The sequence below is a fragment of the Psittacula echo genome (assembly GCF_963264785.1).
Source record: "Psittacula echo genome assembly, chromosome: 5".
NCBI lineage: Eukaryota > Metazoa > Chordata > Aves > Psittaciformes > Psittacidae > Psittacula > Psittacula echo.
Window position 1 is genome coordinate 29,152,253 of NC_137739.1, and position 24,843 is coordinate 29,177,095.

General features: G+C 38.6%; 1 protein-coding gene across 1 annotated transcript in view; it reads left to right on the plus strand.

Annotated features, from left to right (window-relative positions):
* The window catches only part of PPFIBP2 (PPFIA binding protein 2), a gene marked incomplete at its 3' end in the record, with an annotated part of 87,366 nt that extends 64,316 nt beyond the window's left edge, over positions 1-23,050 (plus strand). The window contains exons 10-28 of the mRNA XM_080619493.1: positions 1,625-1,686; positions 3,425-3,500; positions 6,897-6,994; positions 7,214-7,278; positions 7,540-7,608; positions 8,036-8,096; positions 11,807-11,951; positions 13,567-13,599; positions 14,170-14,308; positions 14,948-15,076; positions 15,609-15,759; positions 15,928-16,039; positions 16,488-16,576; positions 17,147-17,269; positions 18,116-18,241; positions 19,081-19,269; positions 19,701-19,871; positions 21,471-21,536; positions 22,979-23,050. Of these exons, the coding sequence (XP_080475619.1) occupies positions 1,625-1,686; positions 3,425-3,500; positions 6,897-6,994; positions 7,214-7,278; positions 7,540-7,608; positions 8,036-8,096; positions 11,807-11,951; positions 13,567-13,599; positions 14,170-14,308; positions 14,948-15,076; positions 15,609-15,759; positions 15,928-16,039; positions 16,488-16,576; positions 17,147-17,269; positions 18,116-18,241; positions 19,081-19,269; positions 19,701-19,871; positions 21,471-21,536; positions 22,979-23,050 (1,976 nt within the window). The remainder of the gene's footprint in view (positions 1-1,624; positions 1,687-3,424; positions 3,501-6,896; positions 6,995-7,213; positions 7,279-7,539; positions 7,609-8,035; positions 8,097-11,806; positions 11,952-13,566; positions 13,600-14,169; positions 14,309-14,947; positions 15,077-15,608; positions 15,760-15,927; positions 16,040-16,487; positions 16,577-17,146; positions 17,270-18,115; positions 18,242-19,080; positions 19,270-19,700; positions 19,872-21,470; positions 21,537-22,978) is intronic.
* Positions 23,051-24,843: the final 1,793 nt, after the last annotated feature.

Sequence of the window (24,843 nt, forward strand, 5' to 3'; positions counted from 1 at the left end):
TTGGCTGTCGAATTGTAATACACATGAGACATCGCTTTCATTGCTTGTGGCAAGCAGACAGCTACTTGCCCTGTTTAGTAAGATTTCATTTCAGAAAAAATAATCAGAGGTTCACAAATCAGAGAATTGGACTTCAAAGGGACTTTGTCAAGGTTAACAGAGCCAGAACTTCACCTTTTCCTCTTTTTTTTTTGTACATATGTTCAATCCATATAATATCTGGAAAGATGGCTTTGATTGAAAGCATCTTTTCTTAGAGGGGAAGGATTTGGGCTTTTTTTTTTTTTTAATCAGTGCAGTAAATTAAAAGAAAAATACAGTCTGAATAAAAATGTTTCCATACTTGATGATGGTATAAATATTGTGAATAAAGTTTGCTTCAATGTGCTTAAAAATACCTTGACCTCAGTTCTTTTTGAAGTCTATTATTTATAAAAAGGAATTAGTAGGACTGTGATTTTAATGGCTTTTTTCAGGTCTTCCAATTGCTTGTCTAATACCTGCTGGCTTTAGTTTTTGATTTGGCTGTGTCTGTGCATGTCTTGTGTTAGTAAGTATTCTCTTCTGCAAAGGAAATGTTCGCAAGGTTAATTTACATGTTTTAAAACTTAATCATTACTAAGTGTGTATTTTTCAGAATCACTATAGAAAATCTAATAACTGTTTTTGCAAATAACTGTGACATTGTATGTTCAACATCAAGTTGTAAACCATTTTTTTAAAGATGCTCTTTAGCAGTATTGATTTTCTTTCTTCTCTGACTTCATGCCTGCCACATCTGTTTTTCATTGTCTTTTGTGAAACAAGTGGGTCTGGTTTATGTCAAAGCACGAATTCCATGAGTGGCAGTTACAACAAATACACTATTTCAGGTTCTGTTTCCATCATCTACACTCAATTTAGTATAGGTTAGTACTGGAGAACTTGCTAGCAATAGTGTGTAGAGGAGAAATAGCATATTTAGTTCACAAAGTTAGGATGATTGTGATAAATTTTCAGAGTGTGTTTGAATTGATTTGACTATAACAATCCTGAATAACCTGTATCTTGTGACACTAAATAGTGTACAAGGCACTTGAGAGCAATTCATTAGCTCTTGATGTAGATTTTAACTTACTCATACTAAAAGGCTTTAAGAAAATTAAAAAAAAAAAAGAAAAAAACACATTTTCTTCATATCAAACTAGTTGTTATTTTGCATTTCCAAGCTACATGAATGTCCTTGAGCTACTTCCCATAAGGTGGCAAATATTTTTCTCAGAATATAATTAATTTTCAATTATACTTCATTTACTTAAATATATAACAGCAAACACACTCTCATCTTTTGCAAAATAAGCTTCAGTGTTTCTTTTTTTTCTTGTCATTATTTGACTTTAGTAAATATAAGATAGTACTGAGTAGCCTTTTATAAGCAAAACCAGCATGTTTTCTTTCTGCAGTGCTTTCAATAGGTCAGCTTTTAAAAAGCCCCAAGTTAAATGTAGTTTGATAGTGTGCTTGCCATGCCACTGACATGGTTTGGTTACTCATGAGAAGATAACGGATGTATTGGAAAACACTTACTGTTTACACAAAAGTAGCAAGGGTATTTTCCTTTATAACATTTTCAAAACATTTTTAGATCAAGAAGTTCAAAGGTTGAAGATAGGAATGGAATCGTTATTGGCTGCAAATGAGGAAAAGGTGAGAAAGTAATCCTCATTCTACATAATAAGAATGAAATGGTGGTTTTAAATCTCTGAAATGTTCTGAATAACCTTCTTTCTGTAAGCTTGATATTGCCCTGATTTTTGGATTATCCCATGAGATTATGACAGAAGGCTGATTTTTAAATAGAAAGTGAGGCTGACCTTGGTAACCTGGCTGCAGAGCTTGGGAGGCTCATTAGATTCCGGGATGAGTAGAAAGCCAAGACTGCAATGAGCAGAATCTCCTGGTTTCTGCTACTGAAAAGATCATTAAGGTTTGGCCATCTCTGGTAACTCTTCATCTTCCAACATGATCTGAAGTGTATTGATATCCCCAGTCTAGATTATTATATTAAAAGAAAATCAAAGTGGCCTTTCAATCAGGCTGAAATTTTGGAAGGGACCTGAATTTAAAGAGACAAGGATAAAAAAAAATGAAGATTACTAAAGGACAGGAGACATGAAATTAAACCTATTTAAATGGTAAATACAGTTTTTGTCTCATCACTTTTTGTCTCTGTATGTTGTCATCATCAAATAGATGATAATACGCATCCCTAAAAACTTCCTTTAGTAACTGGGGAATCTGGACAAGGCAATGTTGATTCTGGAGAACATTAATATGACTCATAACAACATTTAGTTCATAAAAAATCAAAAAGCCAGAGTTTACATCTGGAAAATCAAAGATGTGGCGGTGCAGCAGCTCAGTGTCAGCTGTTCACTTAAATACGTTACAGCTTCCCCACAGGGTTTTTATTTTTTTTTAACTAGTGCCCACTTCTCTGCTTCTGTGGCTTTCCTGAACCTTCTCGTGAAAACTTATTCTTTATTACTTGCTTGGGTTTGCATTTGGTGCTCTGTTACCACAGCACTGGGCAAGATTATCACACAGCAATGGTTTAGAACTGGGGTCAAAGAAACAGGACAAACTCTTAAGAGGGCAAATTGCAAAATTGCACACTTAGTGATGATAGCAAGAACTTAGCATTGGGGACACAGTATAGTATATAGAAATGAGAGAAATTACAGATCTAATTAAATGATTATTACCTGTCCCTGGTTACATCTGCAAAAGGCAAGCAGCTTCCCTGAATACATTAATCAGGATGCTATGCATACATAATAGGAAAGCATTATGTATTGGAGAAAGAGTGGAGTTGGATAAATGAAGCAGACATTCATGAGACCTCATTTCTTTGGTTCTATACAAGTTTGACTGCCCAGGTCAAAACCGACAAGTTTTGACTGCCTAAGTTCAAAGAGGTGTGTTCAAAACAGGAATAAGCGTAGATGTCAGAATGCAGTGCATATCCTACAGAATTCTAAAGAATGTGCCTAGGTTATTAACCTAAAACATAAACATGATTTACTTTGCAGTTACAGGTACAGTTAAACACTGCCCACTTCAGGCCATTGAGGTTTAACTCCAGAATATTACCTTGACTTAGAAGTGAAAGCAGATTTCCAAATTATGCTTCTCTAAGTAACTACTTTACTAGTAATGTCAAACTCCACAGGTTTCCCTATATCCATAATTTCACATTGTACAGCAAATATTATGTACAATGGCAAATAAAAGCTAATAAGTGTTCTTTACAAGGTACGTGAGAGACTTGATCCTGCTTTCTGGAAAAGCAGGCCAAAATCACAGAAAGGAATGTGTAATAGAGCGTTTCTGCAGGTTGAAAATGTCAGATCTACAATATGATTTTATTTAATGCTTTTCACAGGACCGTCGAATAGAAGAGTTAACACTGTTGCTAAGCCAGTACAGGAGGGTCAAAGAGATAATGATTGCAGCTCACGGTAAAATGTCTTGTGAATAATTTCCTGATACCAGGTATTTTTCAGACTGCATGCACTACAACTGCTATTTGTTGTGGTTTTCAATATATGTGTATAGTAATATTTATATATGTATTGTGTTGGAGTGCTAAAAAAGTAAGTATACAGTCTTTCAGATGAAGAGAGAACCACAGCATGTCTTGACCAGGCTTGTGTGTTACTGGCTGTAGGGTGTGGAGATTTCCTTTTTGTTTCCTTTACTGTAGGCAGTACAAGAAAAAAAAATAGGGTCTGTAATATATGGGAGATTTAGTTACAGCAGTATTATTAAGGAAGACTTCTATGACTGAATCTTATGCTCAACTCTGGAAGTCATAATCTAAAATATAAGTTAATAGTAAATCCCTCTTTGGAGCCGAACTTTGGTGCTATGTGGTTTTTAAAAGTGTCATTAGGGATCCTGATTGATAAAGAAGGATGATTGATGAGCTTACTGCTCTGGTTGTACAGCTGTGTGAACTGCTCATCAGTTGGGTCTGAAGACTGTGGTTCAGCTCCTCATGTGCCAAGGCAATCTGAAGTCAGCGACTGCTCTTCTTAGAATGCTTTGCTATATACTGCAGTGAGGCAGGAGCTTTGGTGGCAGAACTACATCTGTGTAGTGGTGGCTGTGGGTGGACAGCTGGGGCCATGGTTTTATCAGCTACTTTGTGCAGTCCTTCCCCTCCTCACTGATGGGACTCCTGTAGGTCTCTTCCACGGTGCAGGCCTGTGACATATGTCCTTCATGCTCAGAGCTCTTCCTACTTTCTTTTTCGCTGCTTCAGGTTGCTAATTCTTGGTTGTTCATGGGTCGTAGAGACCAGACCAAAAGGAATTACAGCAAAAAGGATTAAATGAGGGAGAAAACAGCAGGGCACTAGTGCAGGCATAGAATTTGTTGACACAGGAGCAGTTAGGAAAGTTCATTTAAATTAGCTAAAAGCATGAGTTTACAGTATTTTTATTAAATTGCAGTATAGCCTTCTCAATCTATTATTAAAAATTAAAATTATATTGTTTTATTTAAATGAGTTCATCTCTAGGAGATGAATAACGTATACAGATAAGTATGTATGGTGTTTCTTGTGATCTGTCATGAGTAACAGCTTTTTACAGTGTAAAATGGTATCAGAATAATTTAGCAGATTATGAACATTAATCTATTGAATACATCCTGTATTCAGATTAACCATAGTTCAGTTCAGGAATGGCAGTAATGATTAACTGCAAGCCAGCTAGTGTTAATGACAAAGTTTTCCTTTTATGTCATGTTTTTTTATATGGCATTCATGAAAAGGAAGCTGATCTCGGGTGCAATTTGATGCATAGGAGGACCTTCCACCTCCCTTGCAAAAAAACCCCAAAAGTTGCAATGAGTGTATTAAGTTCTCTTGCACTAAGAAAAATTCTGAAAGCTGACTAGGAAAGTTCTGGTGTACAGGAAGCAACTGAAAACCCAAGGTTGTTTTGGTGCACACAATATTATATATTTAACTTCAAAATCTGGGGAAGAATCTTTGTCCCATTTCTGAGTTATGCTGCAGGAAGTGGAGTAGGTTTTTAGGACAATCTTGTTTGAAGTTGCCAATGTAGTTTTCAATACTAAAATTATTCTGGGAGACCTTCAGAAAGGACAGTTTTGTTAAACGTACATCATCACATTAACAAACACAATGTTTTCAGGTCTTGTACGGCAGAATGGACACTTGTATTTAACACACAAGAACAGGGAACGAGAGTCAGGTAAATCTCTCTCTGAATGTTCTTTTTAAAAAGAAAGTCTCTCACTTGAAAGTGTTTTGAAAGGAAATCCGAAGGTGTGATTGTAGCTTTTGAAGATGTCATGATGTTAACCCCCAAGATAACTACACCACTGTTACCCTGAGAGTAGGTGCTCTCAGCAGAAAGCCCCAGTAACATCATGGGACATGGTTTTTGGAGAACACTTGTGTGCATGAGCATCGAGCAAGTCATGATGCTCTGGATTATCGAGTTGGTACTGCAGGGAGTATGATGTATGCTAGTATAATGTATGCTAGTTTGGTACAGTCTAATGTCTGAAAAAAACAGTAATGCTTATCATAATAAAACAAAACTAAACCCCCAAACCTGTGTACTAGAGTGTGTAAGAGACTGCACACTGAGGTGCATACTGTCATGACTACAATATTACCACAGCCCAAATGGGCTTGTTACCTGACGTGCTTGAGGGAGTCTCATATTTAGGGCGCTAAGAAATATCTCCCTTGATTATTTTTTTGTTATTATTATTTCTAGAGGTGTGTTTTAAAGGTTCCTTTTGATGTGTAATCTCTGCCTAAAATCTTTGGTAGAATCAGAGGATTGAAATCTTCTGTCTCTGATAACTGTTTCAAATAATTATCTGGAATTAAAGTAGGGTGACTGCTTGAAACAGCCACAGAAAATTGAGCAAAATATAAAGGAACTACCCTGAACTTGACTGTAGGTCGCTCTTTTGTGTACCAGCAACCACAGCATAAATTTTTCTCCATATCCTGGAGGGCCAGTGATCAGTATGGGGTTTGTTGCCAGTCTTCTTAGCCGAACAGGATGATATCCAAGCTGATCTCTAATGAGTTTTCAAGTGATCTCTCTGCTAATAGTGCCAAGGCTTAAGCATAAGATTTGGTGTGTTTTGAAACTGCCTAGACCTGCTGCACTTCTGTCATATAAACCAGGAATTATTAATGGGCTTAAAGGTCAGTCCGAATTCCTCCATTATGGCATAGCAGCCCTTCCACATCCTGTTTGCAATCCTATGCATGGAGAGATCCAGAACAAAATTCTTATCCAAAATACTCCAAAACTTTGCTGAGCCCTGAATATTCAGAACCTGATTTAGTATTGCAGCTTTGACAATTTAGGAATTAAAGTCCTACTAAATAATGAATTTGGAGTATTTCAGTGTCTGTTTAGGTCTGGGATATCCAGAAAAACCCAAGGCATGTTTACTGTGTACATCCTTGAACTGAGCATGGGACATTGTATTATGATACAGACATGCACACTACCTATAAAGCAATACACTACAAGTAAGAAAATGGTACCAACTTGAACTTGCCTCAGAACATCAAACTGTGTATTAGAGTGGTTCAGAAGCTGCCTCACAAACAGCTCAGCTACTCACAGCAGAGCGCGTCATATAACTAGAAGAGGTAAATTTGTTGCTGTAATATAAATCAGTGTGCTTGTAGGTCAGGGGTGGGGAGTGGAGAAGCTGGAAAGCTACATGCGTCAGGTGAAGGCTGAAGGGGAATTGAGAGACTGAAATATTTAGACTGTCTGATATGGTCTTACATGTTATTTTTTGGCCTGTTTCTCTCCCTTTCTACTTCTAATCTTTAATGGTTGCAGGCTCTTCTGTCTCTGGTGGCAGTGAAGAGGAACTTGAGACAACTTTAAGGAAGTGGAATCTTTTGACTAATCCTCAAGGAGAATTATTGAAAACAGAGGTACTTAGTAAAGATGTTTTAGAAGCAAGTTCTATGTGTATGATTTGTTTGCATTGGTTTCTCTGTGGTAGCTAAAGTAATGTAGTAATGTGGGTTTAGCCTTGGCTGAATTTTTGTATGTATCCTTGGTATAGGCACGATAGATCCGGAATCCAGCACTAGAGTTACAGGCTTTATTTTACATAAATGTAAATTCATGTATGTTTTATTTTTACATAGGCATCTTCAGGAGAATTATCACCAGCTGTGCTGTCTCCGTCGCCACACAAAGCTATGGAAATCAGGCAAGATCTTTATTTTTTGTGTGTTTTATGTGTATTGTCCTAAATTTGAATTATTTAATCTGTTTAACTGTTTAACTGGCATGTTGTCTTCCCTGTTCTTGGCTTTGCAAGAACTTTTGGGTGGTTGTGAAAGCAGGGTTTGCTGTAGGAGTTTGCAATACTTAATTGTATAAGATCTGAATTGCAGGAGTAAATTAGCACTTTTATATATCCGAAGATACTTGTAGTAGTTAAACCAGTATGTTTTATTCTGATTTGAAGTGGAAGTGTTCCCGTATCTTCAACTAATTCAACCTCTCCACAAGAAGAATCTCTGGAAATCATCAGCAGGTAAGAATGAGTAACTTTAATTGAAATGTGTAACACATGCAGTCAGAATTTTTTTTTATATTTCTGCCCTTTTCCAGTTTTAAAACCCTTCAATGTTGCACACTGTTCACAGAGTTACTACTGTCTATGTACTGTTAAGAGCCTTTAAAAAGTCACCTGTAGATGAAAGGTTTAAAACTGCACATTGTGTCCTGTTGCCTTTCTTTGTTGACCAAAAGATGTCTTGATGCTCTTTCTGATTTTGTTTATTGCCATTCCCAATACCATGTGTTTTAGGCTAAAAATGTAACAAGTGAATCTCCTGGCTCAGCATTATGCTATATGCAGACATACGATATATATGGCTGTCATATGATACAGTAGGGGCATATGCAAACATACTGTGTTGTACCAACTGTTGCTTTTTTTTGCCTGTTACTATTTTAAGGGTTCCACAGAAAAAAAAGTCAAGTAGTTTAGAAGACTTGCAGAGTGAATCCCTGGAAAAGGTTGGTTTGTTTACAGTCAAGATTTCTGGTGTTATCATGACTGAAAGATAAAGGTCAAGTATAAATATTATTTTTGTTTCACATACAGTAGCCCTAACCACCACTGACATTGTATGTGGGGGGGAAAAGCCCTCATGATAGAACAGTTCAGGTTGGAGTTTTTTTACCCCATATGCAAGCTTAGAATAAACAAACGAGTTGACACACCATACATACACATCTTCAAATTCAGCTTTTCACCTGAAAGAGAAGACAAATCCTTAAGAGAAATACAAGAAATAATGTTAATGAGGAGTCTTTTGCAGTAATATTTTGTTTATAGGTAAGAGTTTTAAAAATAATTTCAACTTCCAAATAATTAAAAAGGTTAAGGCAACAAATGCTGAAAGTAATTAAAGATTGAGACGGGGTATTTCCACATAGGATTGAATTTTTGAGTGTTTGCATGTAAATATTGAGTATCATTCCCTAACTCAGATTTCTGCTGTAAATGGCATTCCTGAAGACAGCAGTGATGCTGCCTTGGTTAAAACAGGAGGGGCACTGTTATTAATTCAAGGGCTTAATTCCATTCCAAAATAAAGACTCTTCAATTTACGAAGTCTCATTACATTATGGTTCAGAGGTTTGTTTTGTCATTCTCTAACCCGAAATTTTTCTGCACTTGTAATTATGCTTTATGAGACTGTTATTGACTCTTTCTGTACTCAAATTAGGCTTAATACTGGATTACCCACACCCAGTAATGCCATTTAAAACAGATACTGTAATTATGGTTGTTTCAGTTCTTAAAATTCTTAAGTTTTTCTTAAATCTTGAAGATGACAGTAACCAAAGGGAATGTTTGAAATTCGTGTTGCATCCATTTGATTGTGGTCATACATGTGACAGATCAGTTCAGAACTAACATTCATTCCATGTGGAATTTATGAAGGTCTGTTTTCTTTTCCTAACTTTTATTTTCCTGTCAGAATTCAAAAATCTAATTTGTCTCTGTGACATGGTGTGATAAGGCTGTACCTACACATTTAGGCCATAAAGCTGCTCTGTTTGTTAAATCACAGTCCATCGGGGAGCAAGAAACTACCAAGGATATGAGAGAATTGTAGCAATCCAGCCCACATTCTAATTTAGGCATGAGGCTTCTTGGTGAAATAATTGAGACCTCCCTGTGCCTATGAGTGAGTGGCTAAATGTGAATTGGTTACAACCACAACAAGAAACTTGTTTTGCTGACTCAGCGAGACTTCTTGCTTCTTGCATTAAATCCAAGAGAACATGTGCAAGCAGCACTGCTTACTGGAGCCGTTCTGTTTTGCACAAAGCTCAAATTGCAGTTATGTCGAGCAATGAAAATGTAAAATAAAGTAAAATAAAAAGTAAAATAAAGTAAAATACAGCACATTGGTGTCTCTGACCAGCCATGTCGTATATTCTTATCCCCTCCTTTCTATCACAGCACTTCATGGTTTCCATACATAAAGTATTGTGTTTGTTCTTTCCAACATCAGTAGTTTTCATATTGTTTGAGCTGTTAAACAGCTGTCATGTTCCCAGCTTAAAGTTAAGTCTAGAGGAATCACCCAGAAGCCTAAAAAGTAGAAAAATTCCTTTGCTTACGACAGAACCGGGCCCGAATTTTGTAGAGTGGTTTGAACAACCAACATTTAATATTAAATATTTTATTGAAATGAAATGAAGAGATAACAGACCTTGTAATATGTTGTCAATGCACTAGGTAGCATCACTATAGCAGTAAGACTACAATTGATGTTCTGTGTATGTATGCTAATACTAACATTTGTCTGTTGCTTTTTTTTCCATAAAACTTTGAAATTACCCTCCCTGCAACTCCGTAGTATGTAGACGGAAAACCAGTACAGCCTGTTGTAGAACAAGAGGTATATTAACTGTCAACTCTCTTAACATTTGTCTGTTGTGACGTGCTGTGACGGTATGCTGTGTTTTCATTTTATGTTCATTTTACTTTTTAAAACGTTTGCGTTGTTCCAGTACTGGCAGACTCTGAGAGCAGGGGTAAGAATTTGAGAGGGAACTCTTTTTTTTTTTTTTTTTTTTAGTCTAAAAGCTTTTGTGTGAGGCTAGAAGCTGAAGTCAGGCAATTTCAGAAAATACTGGGCTAATGTAAGAAGCCGTTTCTGTACTCGTATAGTTTTCGATACAAGTCAGGATGTACTCCTGCAGTTGCCAAAACAGGAGAACTGAGGCCTGCAGTTACAGCATAACAAAGATTCCTCTAAGCCTGGAAATAAGAATAGATAAACAAGTGGTTATCTCTTTAAATATTTTGTGTATCATCCTGTCCCAGACAATATTTTAAATGGTTTAAAACAATTATGTTAGAATGGGGTTACTAAGTAGGAGCATACTCTGTGTTTCTGTATACTAAGTATGTTTTGAGTATTTTCAGTTCAAAGTTTTCCTCCTTTCTGATGCTGAGCCATTTACCAGTATGTGCTTATTGCAAACACACATTGAATGTACACCACTCCCACTGACGTTGACTGGAGCTGCAGGTTCAGTGCTTTTCTGGAAAAACTTCTATATCCCTATTGTTCTAACAGTTGTGGGATATATCTTTTAATTTGGATTCAGTATTGGAAAAGTCTCACAATGTTGTTAAGTATCTCGTTAGGCTCAGAACTCCCAGATTTATATGCAAGTTCTCATCTACCCTGGTACAAGGATCAAGATCCCAAGTAGCTGATCACAGAAAAACTGAGCAAGGAAAATTGAGATACTGTATTTTTAGCAAAGCCTGCATACCAGTTCCCCTTAGATATGATATGCTGAGGCTTTGAGGACCACCTCCTGGGAGCTGTGTGGCTGGAGGAAGGTCCTTCCAGCATAAGTAATCTCACTGATGCTAGTAGCACTGTGTTTGTGTACCTGCAATACATGAAGGCAAGCACATGTTAGATGCTTATTTTATCCTGACATGGACAAAAGGTTTAGTGTGCAGCCATTCAGACCAGCCCTAAAATACAACTCAGTCTATGTTTTTATCAAATATCAAAATTATCCCTTGTGCTTAGGTTTTATAATAAATTATGTATTATAGCCATAGTTGCCAAATATATAGCTAAATTATTTTTTATCTATACAAAGAGATCTTGGGTCTTACAAGAGTTAAATTTCTGTACCCCAACTTCATTGTTGATTCTTTTGCTGTTGTTAGTGGTAGTGGGCAAAAGTGTTTGACAAAATTTGAGTTACACAAATACTTTTTTTGGCTTAAATTCCAGCAAGACACAATTCTGAGGCAGAAACATAGACAGTTTGGTGAAAAAGGGGGGTAATAATTGATAGGACAAATAAGGATCTGAGAAGTAACTAAACGCATTTCTGGCACTATCAAAGTGGAAGGACCAAAGTATTATATAGTGCTGGGTCCTTATGATGAAACCAGGTAACATTCAACATATATTGTATATTATAATGTAATAGACAGTCTAGCTGAAGCGGGGGGAGAAAGGCAGATGGGGGAAGAGAAGGCAGTGTCTTAGCAAGAAAACTGTCAACTAACTGAGATTGAACATGAATGATCTGTAAGCAGGAACGTGGAGGGAGTGATGCCATTTTAGGTTCAAGTACTTCTTCCTCAACTTTTTTAATTCCTGTGTACTGGATTGCAAATGCTGTAATTTGATTTTGTACTTGCTTATTTTTCCCTCTTTAAAAAACAACAGAGTAAGCCACTTGCGAAAAGCAGCAAATACCAAACCTTGCCAGGGAAGCTGCCTCGACCCCTGCAGAACGGAGAGCAGGGAACATGTAATTCATCAGATGGGTCTGGTGCGAACGACTCTGAGGACAGCAGCTTCCTGGGCCTGAGTATGTATCTACACCTCGCTGGGAGGGGAAAAGCAAACTGACTGAGAAGCTAGGATATAATATGGTGTATAATCTGCTATACCAGAACAATAGACTGTGACCTTCAGGTGATGTATTTAAGGAAAGTTCTACTTCTTTTTTGTAACAATGTACCTAATATATACCACATCAGCTTACTTGGAGGTTAAAGGATGGCTTAAACTTAGAGCATTCTTTTCTGTTGCACTTGATGTTAGAATTTGCTGACATCATTAATAGCATAAGTAATGAAGAGACACTGGCTGCTTTGGAGATTGTGGGGAGAGCATCCTGAAAGGCAATATATCTGTAACTAAGAAATGGAAATTATAGAGATGCAAATGTATTAGCAACATGAATAAGCAGTGTTTTTCTCCAGCACACTTCCAGTGCTCCCCTGAGCTTGCTGACATTTTCTTAAAAAGCAGGCAAACACAAATGCAGAGCCAGGCACACCATCAATACCTTTAACAAGTATGTGCTACATTGATGGATTAGGTGAAACAAACCAGCCCGTGCCCTGCGATTCCGCTGCCTTGCAGTGGGCGAAACTTCACAGTATATCTAGCACTAATGTGCACATTTCAGGCAAAAATCCCAGTGTCGGCACTGTTGGTTGCTGGAGCTTGTGGGGACCCACAAGTGAAAAACTGACTTGCTAGGTACAGGAAATCATGGCCGGATTTTCGAAATGCAAATATATTGTTAGTTCACAACCGCAGCTGTGTGTGGAAGCCTGTGTTAATTTGTTTTCATTGACATCTTCAGCATGGATATATTGTAATACAGAAAGTATTACAGCAAGGCACAGAGCCAGGTATTTATTTGCCAAGGGCTGAAAAGCACAAGAGCATCACTTGTGATTTTGAAGTTTGTCTACACTTTAAAAATTATGATGGCAGCTTTTTGTTTGGTGGGGTTTATTTAAGGCCCCATGGTCCTAGAAGCTGCCAGGGCCTGTAGATTCAAGACTGCAATAGCCTGTGGGCTGTTTAGGGTTTGTCTGAAAGGGTTTTTTCTGTGATTGCAACATTGTGGGCAATGCAGGAGCCATGCTACTATATCTTTAACTGCAGTATTATCCAGGGATGGGTGATCTTGTAAAGGAAATGTTCTTTTCCTAGAAACAAGCAATGACTCCTTAAACGGAGTGAATTAACATAATTTTTTATGCAGGTTGGTTTGTTTCTTGCATGTGAAGCAAACCTTTAAACCTCTAATTCTATATTTCAGAGGAATTTGGTGTAACCTTAGACATTGCTTCATTTCAGACATTCTGCAGGTTTTGTGGAGCTCTGTAGGTCATGGTTAATGTGTTAAAATTGTCTAAGAATAGTTCATAAAAAAACCCAAACCCCACAAACAACAGATAAATGATCATCCTTATCTATTTAAGATGATCTGTACAGAATTACTGGTGCTTGTGCACACAGGTGCATATTCACTTCCGTGTCAAGCAGCATAACTGCTTCTTTTCTTTTTGTTTCTGCTTTTAATGCTTAGCTGACTTCTTTGCTCTTCTGTAACTTTATTTTGCTGGTGTTTTATATCTTCTTTGCTTCTTCATCTGGCTTTCTGCTTCTTGGGATGACTGAAGATCGCATCAGGAGTGTCAGTGCACCAGTGCTAGGTACCGTATCCAAACAAGATGCAACTTTTAACGTGAATTTTGCTGCTTGCTTTTTTCCTTTCCTCTTCCCTTTCTCTATGAAATAGTAACACTACGTGGGCCATCCAGACTGAATTCCTGAAGTGCAGTGCTGAATGGAAGTAACAGCTTTCACTGCGTTGCAGTTGGATGGGATTTCTTTTTAAGATACTTATTCCTGCTTTCATTCTGTTCTCACTGAAGCTGACAGAAAAATTCCAACTTTGATGGAACAGTTATGGCGTTAAGAATAGGCAAGGCAAGAGTCTGAAGAGCCTGCTTCAGTCTGAAGACCTTAAATTAATAAAAATGATGGAATTAAGTACAAAAAACTGAACTAACAATACTGGTGTACACAATATTTTAATACTTTCTGTCTGTATCAAATGTACAGCTATTTTTTTTTTCACCTTCTGAGCATGAGGTTTTTATACATGAAGTTTTCTAGAAGTCTTTCCTTTTTTGTGTTCTGCATTTAAACATTAGTTTGCCGGATAACAACTTTATTAACAATCTGTATAAAATGTGACTATATTGCTGTTCTTAACCCAGGAGACACAGAGAACGTGGATGGTACAGTAGTCTCAGATGACCTTTCACCTCTTTCTTCGGGAATGGACTCAGGCCCACAATCTCCATTGTCTCCAGAAAACAGAAAGAGTCCAAAAGGGATCAAGAAAATCTGGGGAAAGTAAGGTCATTTTTCCATTTAGTTCCATGTCAAAGCATTTTGGCTGAGAATGAATCCAGTTCTCAGCAAGAGCTGCAAGATCTACAGTAAGAATAAAGTAAGATTTAGGAACAGGAGAGAAGGCAGCTCTGTGATTGTACCAGTGTGTCTCTGTGTACATGTGGGTGGTAGTGTCTTCAACATTGTGCTGCTGGAAGAAATAAGCTGTCATCTTAATGCTAATAATTTAATATGCCACCAGTTTCATTAGCTATGAAAAATTATATTAAGTTGTTCATTACAGACAGCATTGAGCAAAAAAATGAGAGAGAACAGAAGAAACAAATAGCAGGGGAACTGAGGGTTACTGTGTTCGATTTTGCTGCTTCAGGACAGCAGACATTCATTTACAGGTCTGACTTGCAGGATGGATCAGTAACTGGATTTAAAAATCAGATGACTGCTCTGCAGAGCTCTTTTATTTCCTCAGAATTAGGTCTAGACAGGGTTTGCCTGAATTTCTGCCTCTACCATGTGAACTGGGTGGTTCTGGTTTATGGGGAGATTAATACAACTTCTAGTTGTCACTATAGTTTCCATACAACTAAATGGTCTCTGTTGCAAGCTAATACTACTGTTGTGGCACTCTTGTCTTGAAAGAATAAGAAGAACTCAGTCAGGTAACTTCCCTGCAGACGACCTGGGGTTGGCAGAGTTTCGAAGAGGTGGCCTCCGTGCAACAGCTGGGCCTCGGTTGTCCAGATCAAAGGAAACCAAAGGCCAGAAAAGGTAATGGTTCCTCTTTGCCTCTCACAGCATATTACGTGGTATTCTTAAATGTGCTCAACAGCCAGACCCTGCCCTTGTGAAATATGTTTTCCCCAATGTGCTTCATTACACAACTGGAAAGAATTTCTTTGGTAGAAAACGCATCCTGAGGTGCTCCCCATCTATGCTCCTTTAGCTGCAGGTTGCAGCGCTAGCTGCTGTTAGAGTGTCAAGTTAAAGAACAAGAAAACTAATTTATCATCATCTCCCATGGGAATATCTGTAAAGTGCTCAGGATTCAGCAATTTCCTTTCTTTTCAAATAGAAAATTACTGTCCCCCCATCATTCACAGGCTGATTAACAGATTAACAGGACACTAGTACCACAGCCCGTGCTGTTGGTTTTTGAAAGCTGTTGGCTTTCAGTACTGCACAAGCCAAAGCACGGTAACAAACGTGTGCTGCAGTGCTGCCCCTGGCACACGATGAGCTTTCTGACAATAACCGTCACCCTCTTCTTTAAGATTTTCCACACATTTCTTGTATTTTTCAGTGACTACAATGCTCCATTTGCTCAGTGGAGCACTGAAAGAGTTTGTAACTGGCTTGAGGACTTTGGTCTTGGTCAGTACGTCATATTTGCACGGCAGTGGGTGACTTCAGGCCATATGCTGTTGACTGCGACACCTCAGGACATGGAAAAGGTAATGTTTCCCTCTAGCAGCCATACATATTGATTCTGTACAACCAGGCCTCTTCAAACAACTGGCAGCTTTACCGTATTGATACGTAGTATTGATAGTTGTAGATACCTAATGAGATGAAAAGAGCAAGAGACAAGGCAAAATATTTGTTAATGGTTATTGTTGCAGGAAATGGGAATAAAGCATCCACTGCACAGGAAGAAATTAGTTTTGGCCATTAAATCAATAAATGCAAAACAAGATGAGAAGTCTGCACAGCTTGATCATATCTGGGTGACACGTAAGTGTTTGAACTGGACTGGTTTGGAAAGCAATTTCCCTCACACCTACTGAAGGCCTGCCCACTATGTGTTTAAGTAGCTACCAGGCATCTTTTTAAGAGCACAAAGTTTTAACGTGGTAGAATGACGATTTTGTGTTGTTCTTGACATCCAAATATACAGCCCTACAATACGATCTTCCAAGGGGAACTCTGTCACTAGATTGAGCCTCAACATTTACTTCCCTGCAATCTGTCACACACTATATGTAGAATATCACAGGGGTATTGTGGATGGAACTGTTTGATGGGAATGCTTTCAGGTTTCTGGGGAGAGGCTGAACTTTGGAAGGGTGAACAGGCAGAAGGAGCTACCTGAATGCCTCAGAAGAAGCCAGTCCAGACAAGAAGGGGAGAAGGGCTTCATTCTCACTTATCTGGATTTGGGCACACTGTTGTTCCTCTGCAGGATGGCTCGATGACATTGGTTTACCTCAGTACAAAGACCAGTTTCATGAAGCCAGAGTGGATGGGAGAATGTTGCAGTACTTAACTGTGGTAAGCGAAAAATCCTTTTTCCTCAGTTTAACCAAATTTAACTTCAGAATAAGCAAAGAACTTTACAATTTTCCTTTGAATGTGAGGAATTTTTTGCAAGATGGAAATAGTGCCAGTAGTAGCTTGTTTGTGTTGTCTGATACATAATTACTTATTTCTAAGGTACGCAAAATAAGTCACAGAATATGCTACAGCTAACTTCCACAGTGTTTCTTTCAGTGCCATGTAGCACCATGATTACAGGTAAAAATTACCTATTTTACATGCAGCTTCAGTTCATTGTTTTCCTCACCAAGTTAGCAACAATATTAAATAAAGATAAGTAGCAAATCCAGTAACTGGTACAGCTCCAATCACATGAGCAGCACCACACATAGCCACTGTGTTTTCTTACAGCTGGATAATTATTTTTTAACTGTGCTATGAAAAAAATGCCTTATTTAGCTGTTATCGGAAGTACAGCCTTGTCTTTATGTAAAACTACATAGCAAGCTTAACATCTTTCTTCCTGGGGAAAGTACCTGTTCTGGTATGTATTCTATGCCACTTAAAGGGCTCTCCCCTTCACAGAACGACCTTCTCTTCCTAAAAGTCACCAGTCAGCTGCATCACCTGAGTATTAAATGTGCCATTCATGTGCTGCACATCAATGGTTTTAACCCCCACTGTCTACGGAGGAGACCAGTTGAGGAGGTAAGAGTATGTTTAAATAAATTAACTTAAACAAGTGCTAATTACCTGATTCCAGCCAAAGGTGACAGACTGTCAGCAGTGTGCAAGGATACAGTAGAGTCACTGCTAATAGGGAGCTGCGCCTAAAGCAGTAGTTAACGCTGCTTGCTTTCCAGCTCTGGAATGTAATATATACTCACCAATAATAGAATCATAGAATCACAGAATGGTTAGGGTTGGAAAGGACCTTGAAATCATCCAGTTCCAGCCCCCCTGCCATGGGCAGGGACTCCTCACACTAAAACATGTCACTCAAGGCTCTGTCCAACCTGGCCTTGAACGCTGCCAGGGATGGAGCATTAATAAAAATCTATTCAGTCCTGAAGTGCTTGAGCCACTTACTAGCTGATCTCATGCACTTCCCTTGATAAATCATTTGTTTAGAAGTTAATTCAACTTCTGAGATAGTAATTTGGAATGTTTTTAATTTTCCTCTCCTAATTTTTAACTCTCAAAGACTGTGAGGTTTTTGCCTTACCTGTTCAGCCTAACTTACTCATTTTGTATTAAAACCTGACAATAAGGCAGCATAACTTGTTTGTTTAGTATTAAAGCCTGACAATAATATTGTTCTCAAAATGCTCCCTTTTTTATACCTAGCATCTGTGGTCTCTACTGTTATATTACTTGATGCAATGTATGGGGTTTCAGCTTGATTCAGAACAATATCTTAGAATCCAGGGAAAAAACGCTACTCTTTGAGGGAGAGGAGGAGCAATGGTTTTATCTGAACTGAGGGCACATGTTGTGAATGTGCAGTGACAATACAGGCTACAGTGTCATCATGACCTCTGGTTACTTCAGCAGAGTAACGGTTCACCGTCTGAAGTTGTTCAGTGGTCCAACCACAGAGTGATGGAATGGCTCAGATCAGTTGACCTGGCCGAATACGCACCGAACCTTCGAGGAAGTGGAGTGCATGGTGCTCTGATTGTAAGACTTCTTCACATTTGTTTTAATGCTTTACTACACATCCACAGAAAACTGACAGACTGTAACATAAAACATGTTTTACCTGGTGTTTGTCCAGCCAGAGGAAACAAGATACATCTATCTGTGATACAGGAGCATGATCAGGCCTTGTAAAGTGCCTATTTGTCTGATCCATGCATCTTAATTTTATAAAGGAAAGCTAAAATAAAAAGGAACTGCTAAAACAAGTTTTATAATGAAAGCTGAGCTGTGCATGAGTGTCAAACAGCAGTACATTAAAAAGCAAACCAACCAAAACCCAAACTGTACCGTGGGAAAGTTACTTATTAATAAGGCATAATCAAGTGTTTCTTGGAGTGGTTTTACGAGAATTCTGAGCCACAGTAAATGATGTCCCTGAACTCACAGCAGTCTTGCCGGCAGTCAGGAATGATGGGTTTTAATTCCAAATATTCAGAACTGTTTGCAGCTTAGTAAAGTCACACGTCTGAAATACCCTGATTCTAGTGCTGTAGAAATTCTGCAAAAATGAAATAGAAAAATATGTGCTAAGATTCAGTTTATACTCTGAGTAGGGCAGAAAATTCTGAAAACAAACTCACGCAATCCAATCAAATATAAGGTTTGATGATAAATATAAATACAATCAAGTTCTGCAGCTCTTAGTGTCCACATTCGTGTATTTCCCATTCAAACCCTAGTGAGGATTGTATCATAAGTGAGTTATAAAAGGCCTAGTGTAGACAGCAATGAGAAATTCCTCTGACAACTACTGTAATGGCTTCTTATTGCAAATATTTAACCATGTAAAAACCCCTATTCTGCCAATATTTTAACAGCTTCTGGAACCTCGCTTCAATGGTGACACACTGGCGATGCTGCTGAATATTCCCCCTCAGAAGACTCTGCTGCGGCGGCACCTAACAACCAATTTCAACGTATTAATTGGACCAGAGGCTCAGCAAGAAAAGAGAGAAATAACAGAGTCCACAGCATACACACCTCTGACCACCACTGCCAAAGTCCGGGTATGTCCTGCTTTCAAAAGGGAGGTACTTGAGAATTTCAGAGTTCCTGTCTCCTGTCTTGTAGAGAAAATAAGGAACAAACGTGGGCCAGGGAGAGGTCAGCTCTAGAAGGAGTAGTGTTATGTTTTCCTTAATTCTAGATACTGAAGCCTTTAATTTGTATCTACCTGTTTAAATCAGCTCCTGAAATAATCATGCAATCCTATTGGTCTCTTTTTACCTTCCATCTTAGAAGGAACACTACCTAAATGTACTTAACATCAACTATAACTCCAGTTTTGAAAACAAATTAATTTAATTCAGAATCCACGCACTTGAAGGACTACAGTATAGCAATAGATAAAAAATTAAAAAAAAAGAGGGTTTTGAATGTTTAAAGGGCAACCTTATTTTTCTTATTCAAAACTTACTGTGTTGTCTTCTTGTTTTAGCCAAAGAAACTTGGATTTTCACATTTTGGAAATTTAAGGAAAAAGAAATTTGATGAATCAACAGACTACATTTGTCCTATGGATACAAACCTAGGTGCTACAAATGGTTCTCAGAAAAACTATGGTGGATACAAAGGCCTTAGTCCCATCACTGACAGGGAGCTGGATCAGGTGGGACAGACAGACTGATGCCATTCTCATCTCATCCTCTCCATGCATTCCAAAGCTTGCAAATAACCAAATGTTAGCATGTAACAAAGTATTTGCTGCATCCGCATGAACTTACTGGGAAAGTACTGGCTGTGGACACTAGAAAGAGTTCTATCCTAAGAATGTCAGGTTAATTTTTTTAATCAATATCATATAAACTCATCCATCTTCAAGCCCTTTTTCAGGTATATGACACCTTTACACTACGAAGATCGATGTATTTTGACAATTAAGGTGGTGGTGGCAGGAAACACACAACTTGTACTTCTAGCTTTCATAATCTCAATATGGCACACTAGTTTTTTCCTGATCTTTATGAGTGGTTTTTAAATGTAATAAAGTTTTTTGGACTGATTTGTACAAAACTATCAAGTTATATATTAAATGACAACCGGATTGTATATTTTTAATGGACATTAATCAAAGAATCCAACTGAATTTTTCTTTCATTATGTACAGTAGGGACTAGTTTTGCTTAGAAGGGTGTATGTGAAAACAATGCATAGAACAAGACTATTAATAAACCAGTACTGAAATAATTCACTTTTTTTATGTAGTAGTGACCTTGTGCATGAAACTCTCCAGACATTACACAGACTAATGAGGAAGACTAAAACCCATCAAATTTTATTCACATTGCTGTTGTGTAAAGGGATGTAAACCCTGAAAAACAGAGCTCGTGGAGCCTTGTGTGCACTTCATCAACACACAAGAGCCAGACAGGGGCAGCTGGGGTGAACTGCCCTATCTCCAGTGGCACCTGACATGACATAAAAACAGTTTAAGCCTGATAAGAGAATGGTCACAAAATAGAAAAGACTAACTGTGAAGGTAATTTTTCATCTGCATGGTTTCCTGCATCTAACATCTCATCATTTGTGTTCTTCACCTAACCATTATCCTTTTCAATGTTAATTGAAAGTTTTACCTTAGTAAAATGAAGTACTGTTCCTCAGCAGGGCCAGTACCAAATCCTGACTGTAACTGAGCATGGATCTGCACTTGCACAGTGAAGAGTTTTGCAAGTGACTGCAGTAACTTTGAGCCAAGAGCTTACACTAAGCAGTTGTTCAGGCAGTACCAAAATCCTGGATTTTCCTCTAGGAGCACGGTCTTTCAATTAAATGGGACTTCTGAGCATGCAGTCATGCAGGGAAATCTCAATTCCCTAGAAGTGATAACCTTTTATCTAAGAGTAGGTGGGACTGTATCATGAAGGACTCTTGCTTCTTGCCTGTCAAAGACAACTACCAGAAGTATAAGAAGTGTTACACCATCAGGAAAACGTTATTGACAGTATCGGTTAAGGTTTTTCTTTCCTTCTGCAAATTACAGCTCAAGTTTCATGAAATCAGTCTTTCTTGACCAGGATTTGCGCTTCCTACAGTTAAATGTGTCTCACATACCTTTTAGCATGGAGGATTTTTAGTGAACGTGCAGAAATCAGAACTTTTAAACTTCCCACAACTTCACTTGCCCAGGCACAGATACCTCCCAAAGATGCACGAGTGAATAAAATTGCACATACTGATTTGAACTCATTCCTGAATACTTTTACAGATGGAACATTCAGAAGGAACAGTAATGCAAATAGGGGCTCTTTCTCAAGGCATAAGCCATCTTACGGTATGTACTAATCCATTCTTGTTTTAAAGTAACAAATGTATTCTGCTGGAATTCAGTGCAAGTTGGTCATTGCTGGTGGTAGTTGCTCTTAGAGTAAGTTAACCTCTTACAGGCTGGTTGCACATTCACAGTCCAAAACCACTCTGCTTTTAAATTCCACTAGAAATTAAGTTTCCTTTAAACCTATTTTAAGTATCTTTTAACTCAATGACAGATATATATCCCCTTAAATGAAAACAATTTTTCAAAGGTTTTTTTTTAAGTGACCACCATTGAATGCCTCATTCACAAAGAGATACAGACTAGGAAGTTTACATGAGCTATAACTCAATGAAAAACAAACAAAACCCAAACTACTACTAATTCCTGACTTAATTAATTAGCAGCTAATTAAAAGATGGACTGAAAGGTAGAATCACAGAATCCCAAGGGTTGGAAGGAATCTCAAAAGATCATCTAGTCCAACCCCCCTGCAAGAGCAGGGTAACCTAGAGTACATCACACAGGAACTTGTCCAGCCGGGCCTTGAATATCTCCAACGTAGGAGGTTCCACAACCCCCCTGGGCAACCTGTTCCAGTGCTCTGTCACTCTCACAGTAAAGAAGTTTTTCCTGACGTTCACATGGAACCTCTTATGCTCCAGTTTACACCGATTACCCCTTGTCCTATCACTGGACATCACTGAGAAAAGCCTAGCTCCATCATCCTGACACTCATCCTTTACATATTTGTAAACATTGATGAGGTCACCCCTCAGTCTCCTCTTCTCCAAGCTAAAGAGACCCAGCTCCCTCAGCCTCTCCTCATAAAGGAGATGCTCCACTCCCTTAATCATCTTAGTTGCCCTGCGCTGGACTCTCTCCAGCAGGTCCCTGTCCTTCTTGAACTGAGGGGCCCAGAACTGGACACAATATTCCAGATGTGGCCTCACCGAGGCAGAGTAAAGGGGGAGGAGGACCTCTCTCGACCTACTGACCACCCCCCTTCTAATACACCCTAGGATGCCATTGGCCTTCCTGGCCACAAGGGCACATTGCTGGCTCATGGTCATCCTCCCATCCACCAGGACCCCCAGGTCCCTTTCCCCTTCACTACTTTCCAGCAGGTCAACCCCCAACCTGTACTGGTACATGGGGTTGTTCCTCCCCAGATGCAGGACTCTACACTTGCCCTTGTTGAATTTCATCAAGTTTCTCCCCACCCAACTCTCCAGCCTGTCCAGGTCATTACATAACACAGCAGAGTAACATGTGACACAAGATCTTTGAGAGAGTCCCCTAAGGCAAACAATAGCTCATTTAAAGCTACATTTAAGAAATTCGTTTTAATTTGATGTGGCTCTAACCCCCTCTGTTGTGAATCTGATCTCACTGCAGTTGGATTTGTTTAACCATAGGCCTCTAAATGAACATGCTTATTCATTTATACCTTGTTTTTTCAGACAATGTTAAGCCAAGATGAAATGCTGAATGACAGCAGATTTTTAACACCTACCTTTGAAGACTGGAGATGATGTTTTGGTGAGACCAAGAGCACTAGTAATACCTCATGCCTGTCCAGAGCAGTGGCCAGGAGAAGCTTGATGCTGTCTGCAGAAAAGCTTTACCTCTTTCCTGTCAATTACACTTACCACAGAGCATTTAATACTGTCAATGTAGCAATGCGATACAGGTAACTCTCCTCCACATGATTTTCTTTACTGCATAATGTGAAATAAGTGTTGAGAGAGAATACTCACAGCAGACTCTGGAAAGCTGAGGCTGGCACCACCCTTCTATTTCAGTTATCTTTTACATGGTATGTTTACATACTGTGTATGGGAGATCTTTTGTCATTTTTTATTTTTATAATTAATTTGTAATGCAGGAATCATTAATACTGTTGTACCATGTGGACTAATCAGAGCTACCTAGACATTCAAATGGATGCTGGTGAGTACTGCCTCACCAACTACTACTGCAGTCCTGCCAGAGACTGTTTCCCATAAAAGGATTTTAATCTCTCACCCCTTTCATTAGCACATGTCCTGCCCTCTTTTTATCTAAGTAAGTAAGTGCCGTCTAGAAAGGGAGGACTAGAACATAATGGTATCCATCAAGGCCTTGCTTTTATCAGGATGGTGACAAGATGGCATGTTCATAAATCTTGACCTAATTCAAAAAGGTACTGAACAGCTCCAGCAGGATATGTAACTTTGAGGCTGCCAGAGAAACTGATGCACTCAAAAGCTGGTGCTTCATTTGACATGATGTTTTTTTAATCGTGATTTTTATATGTGCACTGAGATGGTCACTATCAAGGAGAAATCACAACATCTAATTAATGTAAAATGTAACTTTTAAGAAAGGTGTTTGCTGCACTTTGTAGGGTGAGTGCAACAGAATTTCCAGCATGATCACTGCCTGGTTTTACATGAGATCTTTAATTGGAACGACTGAATGGGCTCTGTCTGTACATTGACGTTTTGTCCAAAATGGCTAGTACTGATGCACGTGTGCAAGCATCAGGATGTTCATAAACCTTCTGAGCAGTCAAAATGGTTCAGACCAGGTTTTCTGAGCCCCATACCTGGTTGAAACCCAGTACTGGCTCTCAGGAAGACAGGAATGGTAATAAACCTATTTCTTAATTAAATGTATGGCTGCAAACAGGCCTGAGGACTGCACATTACAGTAGAAACACTTCTGTAATGTTTGCTTGATAACTGGTGATGTTGTAAACGATAGAACTGAAAGTTCTCATGAAAGTTTTCATTCCAGCTACATCTAGATTTTCATAGAATACTTTGTTTAGCAATAGGAGACGAACATTATTGCTTTGTGAAGTGTAAAATGCCACTAAGGAGCATTAGGCAAGCACCTTAATAAAATAAATATTTGTTTCTTTAAAACAGCTGACAAAAGAGAGCTGTTGCTATTCTACTGAGCTAGGCAGGACTGCAGCACTGTGAGAGAGGAAAACACAGCCTCTCATTACTCACTTGAGGGGCAGTTTGCAGGTGAAGGTGTCTCCGTTACAGTAGCAGTTACTTGTGGCATCAGTTGACATGTGCCTCTCATGTATTAATAAGGAATTAACAAGTTATTTTAGTTAACAGAGAAATGCCAGAAAAGAAATTGCTTCAATTGTAAAGACCTAGCAAGCATATGGGTGGTTTGTGTTACTCCTTCCCCTGCAGGGTGTTGGTTTACATGTTACAGATTAAGGGGAAACCTCTTCTACTGTCCCAGGTATGCAGCAACAGCTCTTCCAGAGCTCTCAGTGGCACTTGTTACAGGTGACCTATTCTGCTCCTCACTCCCTGAG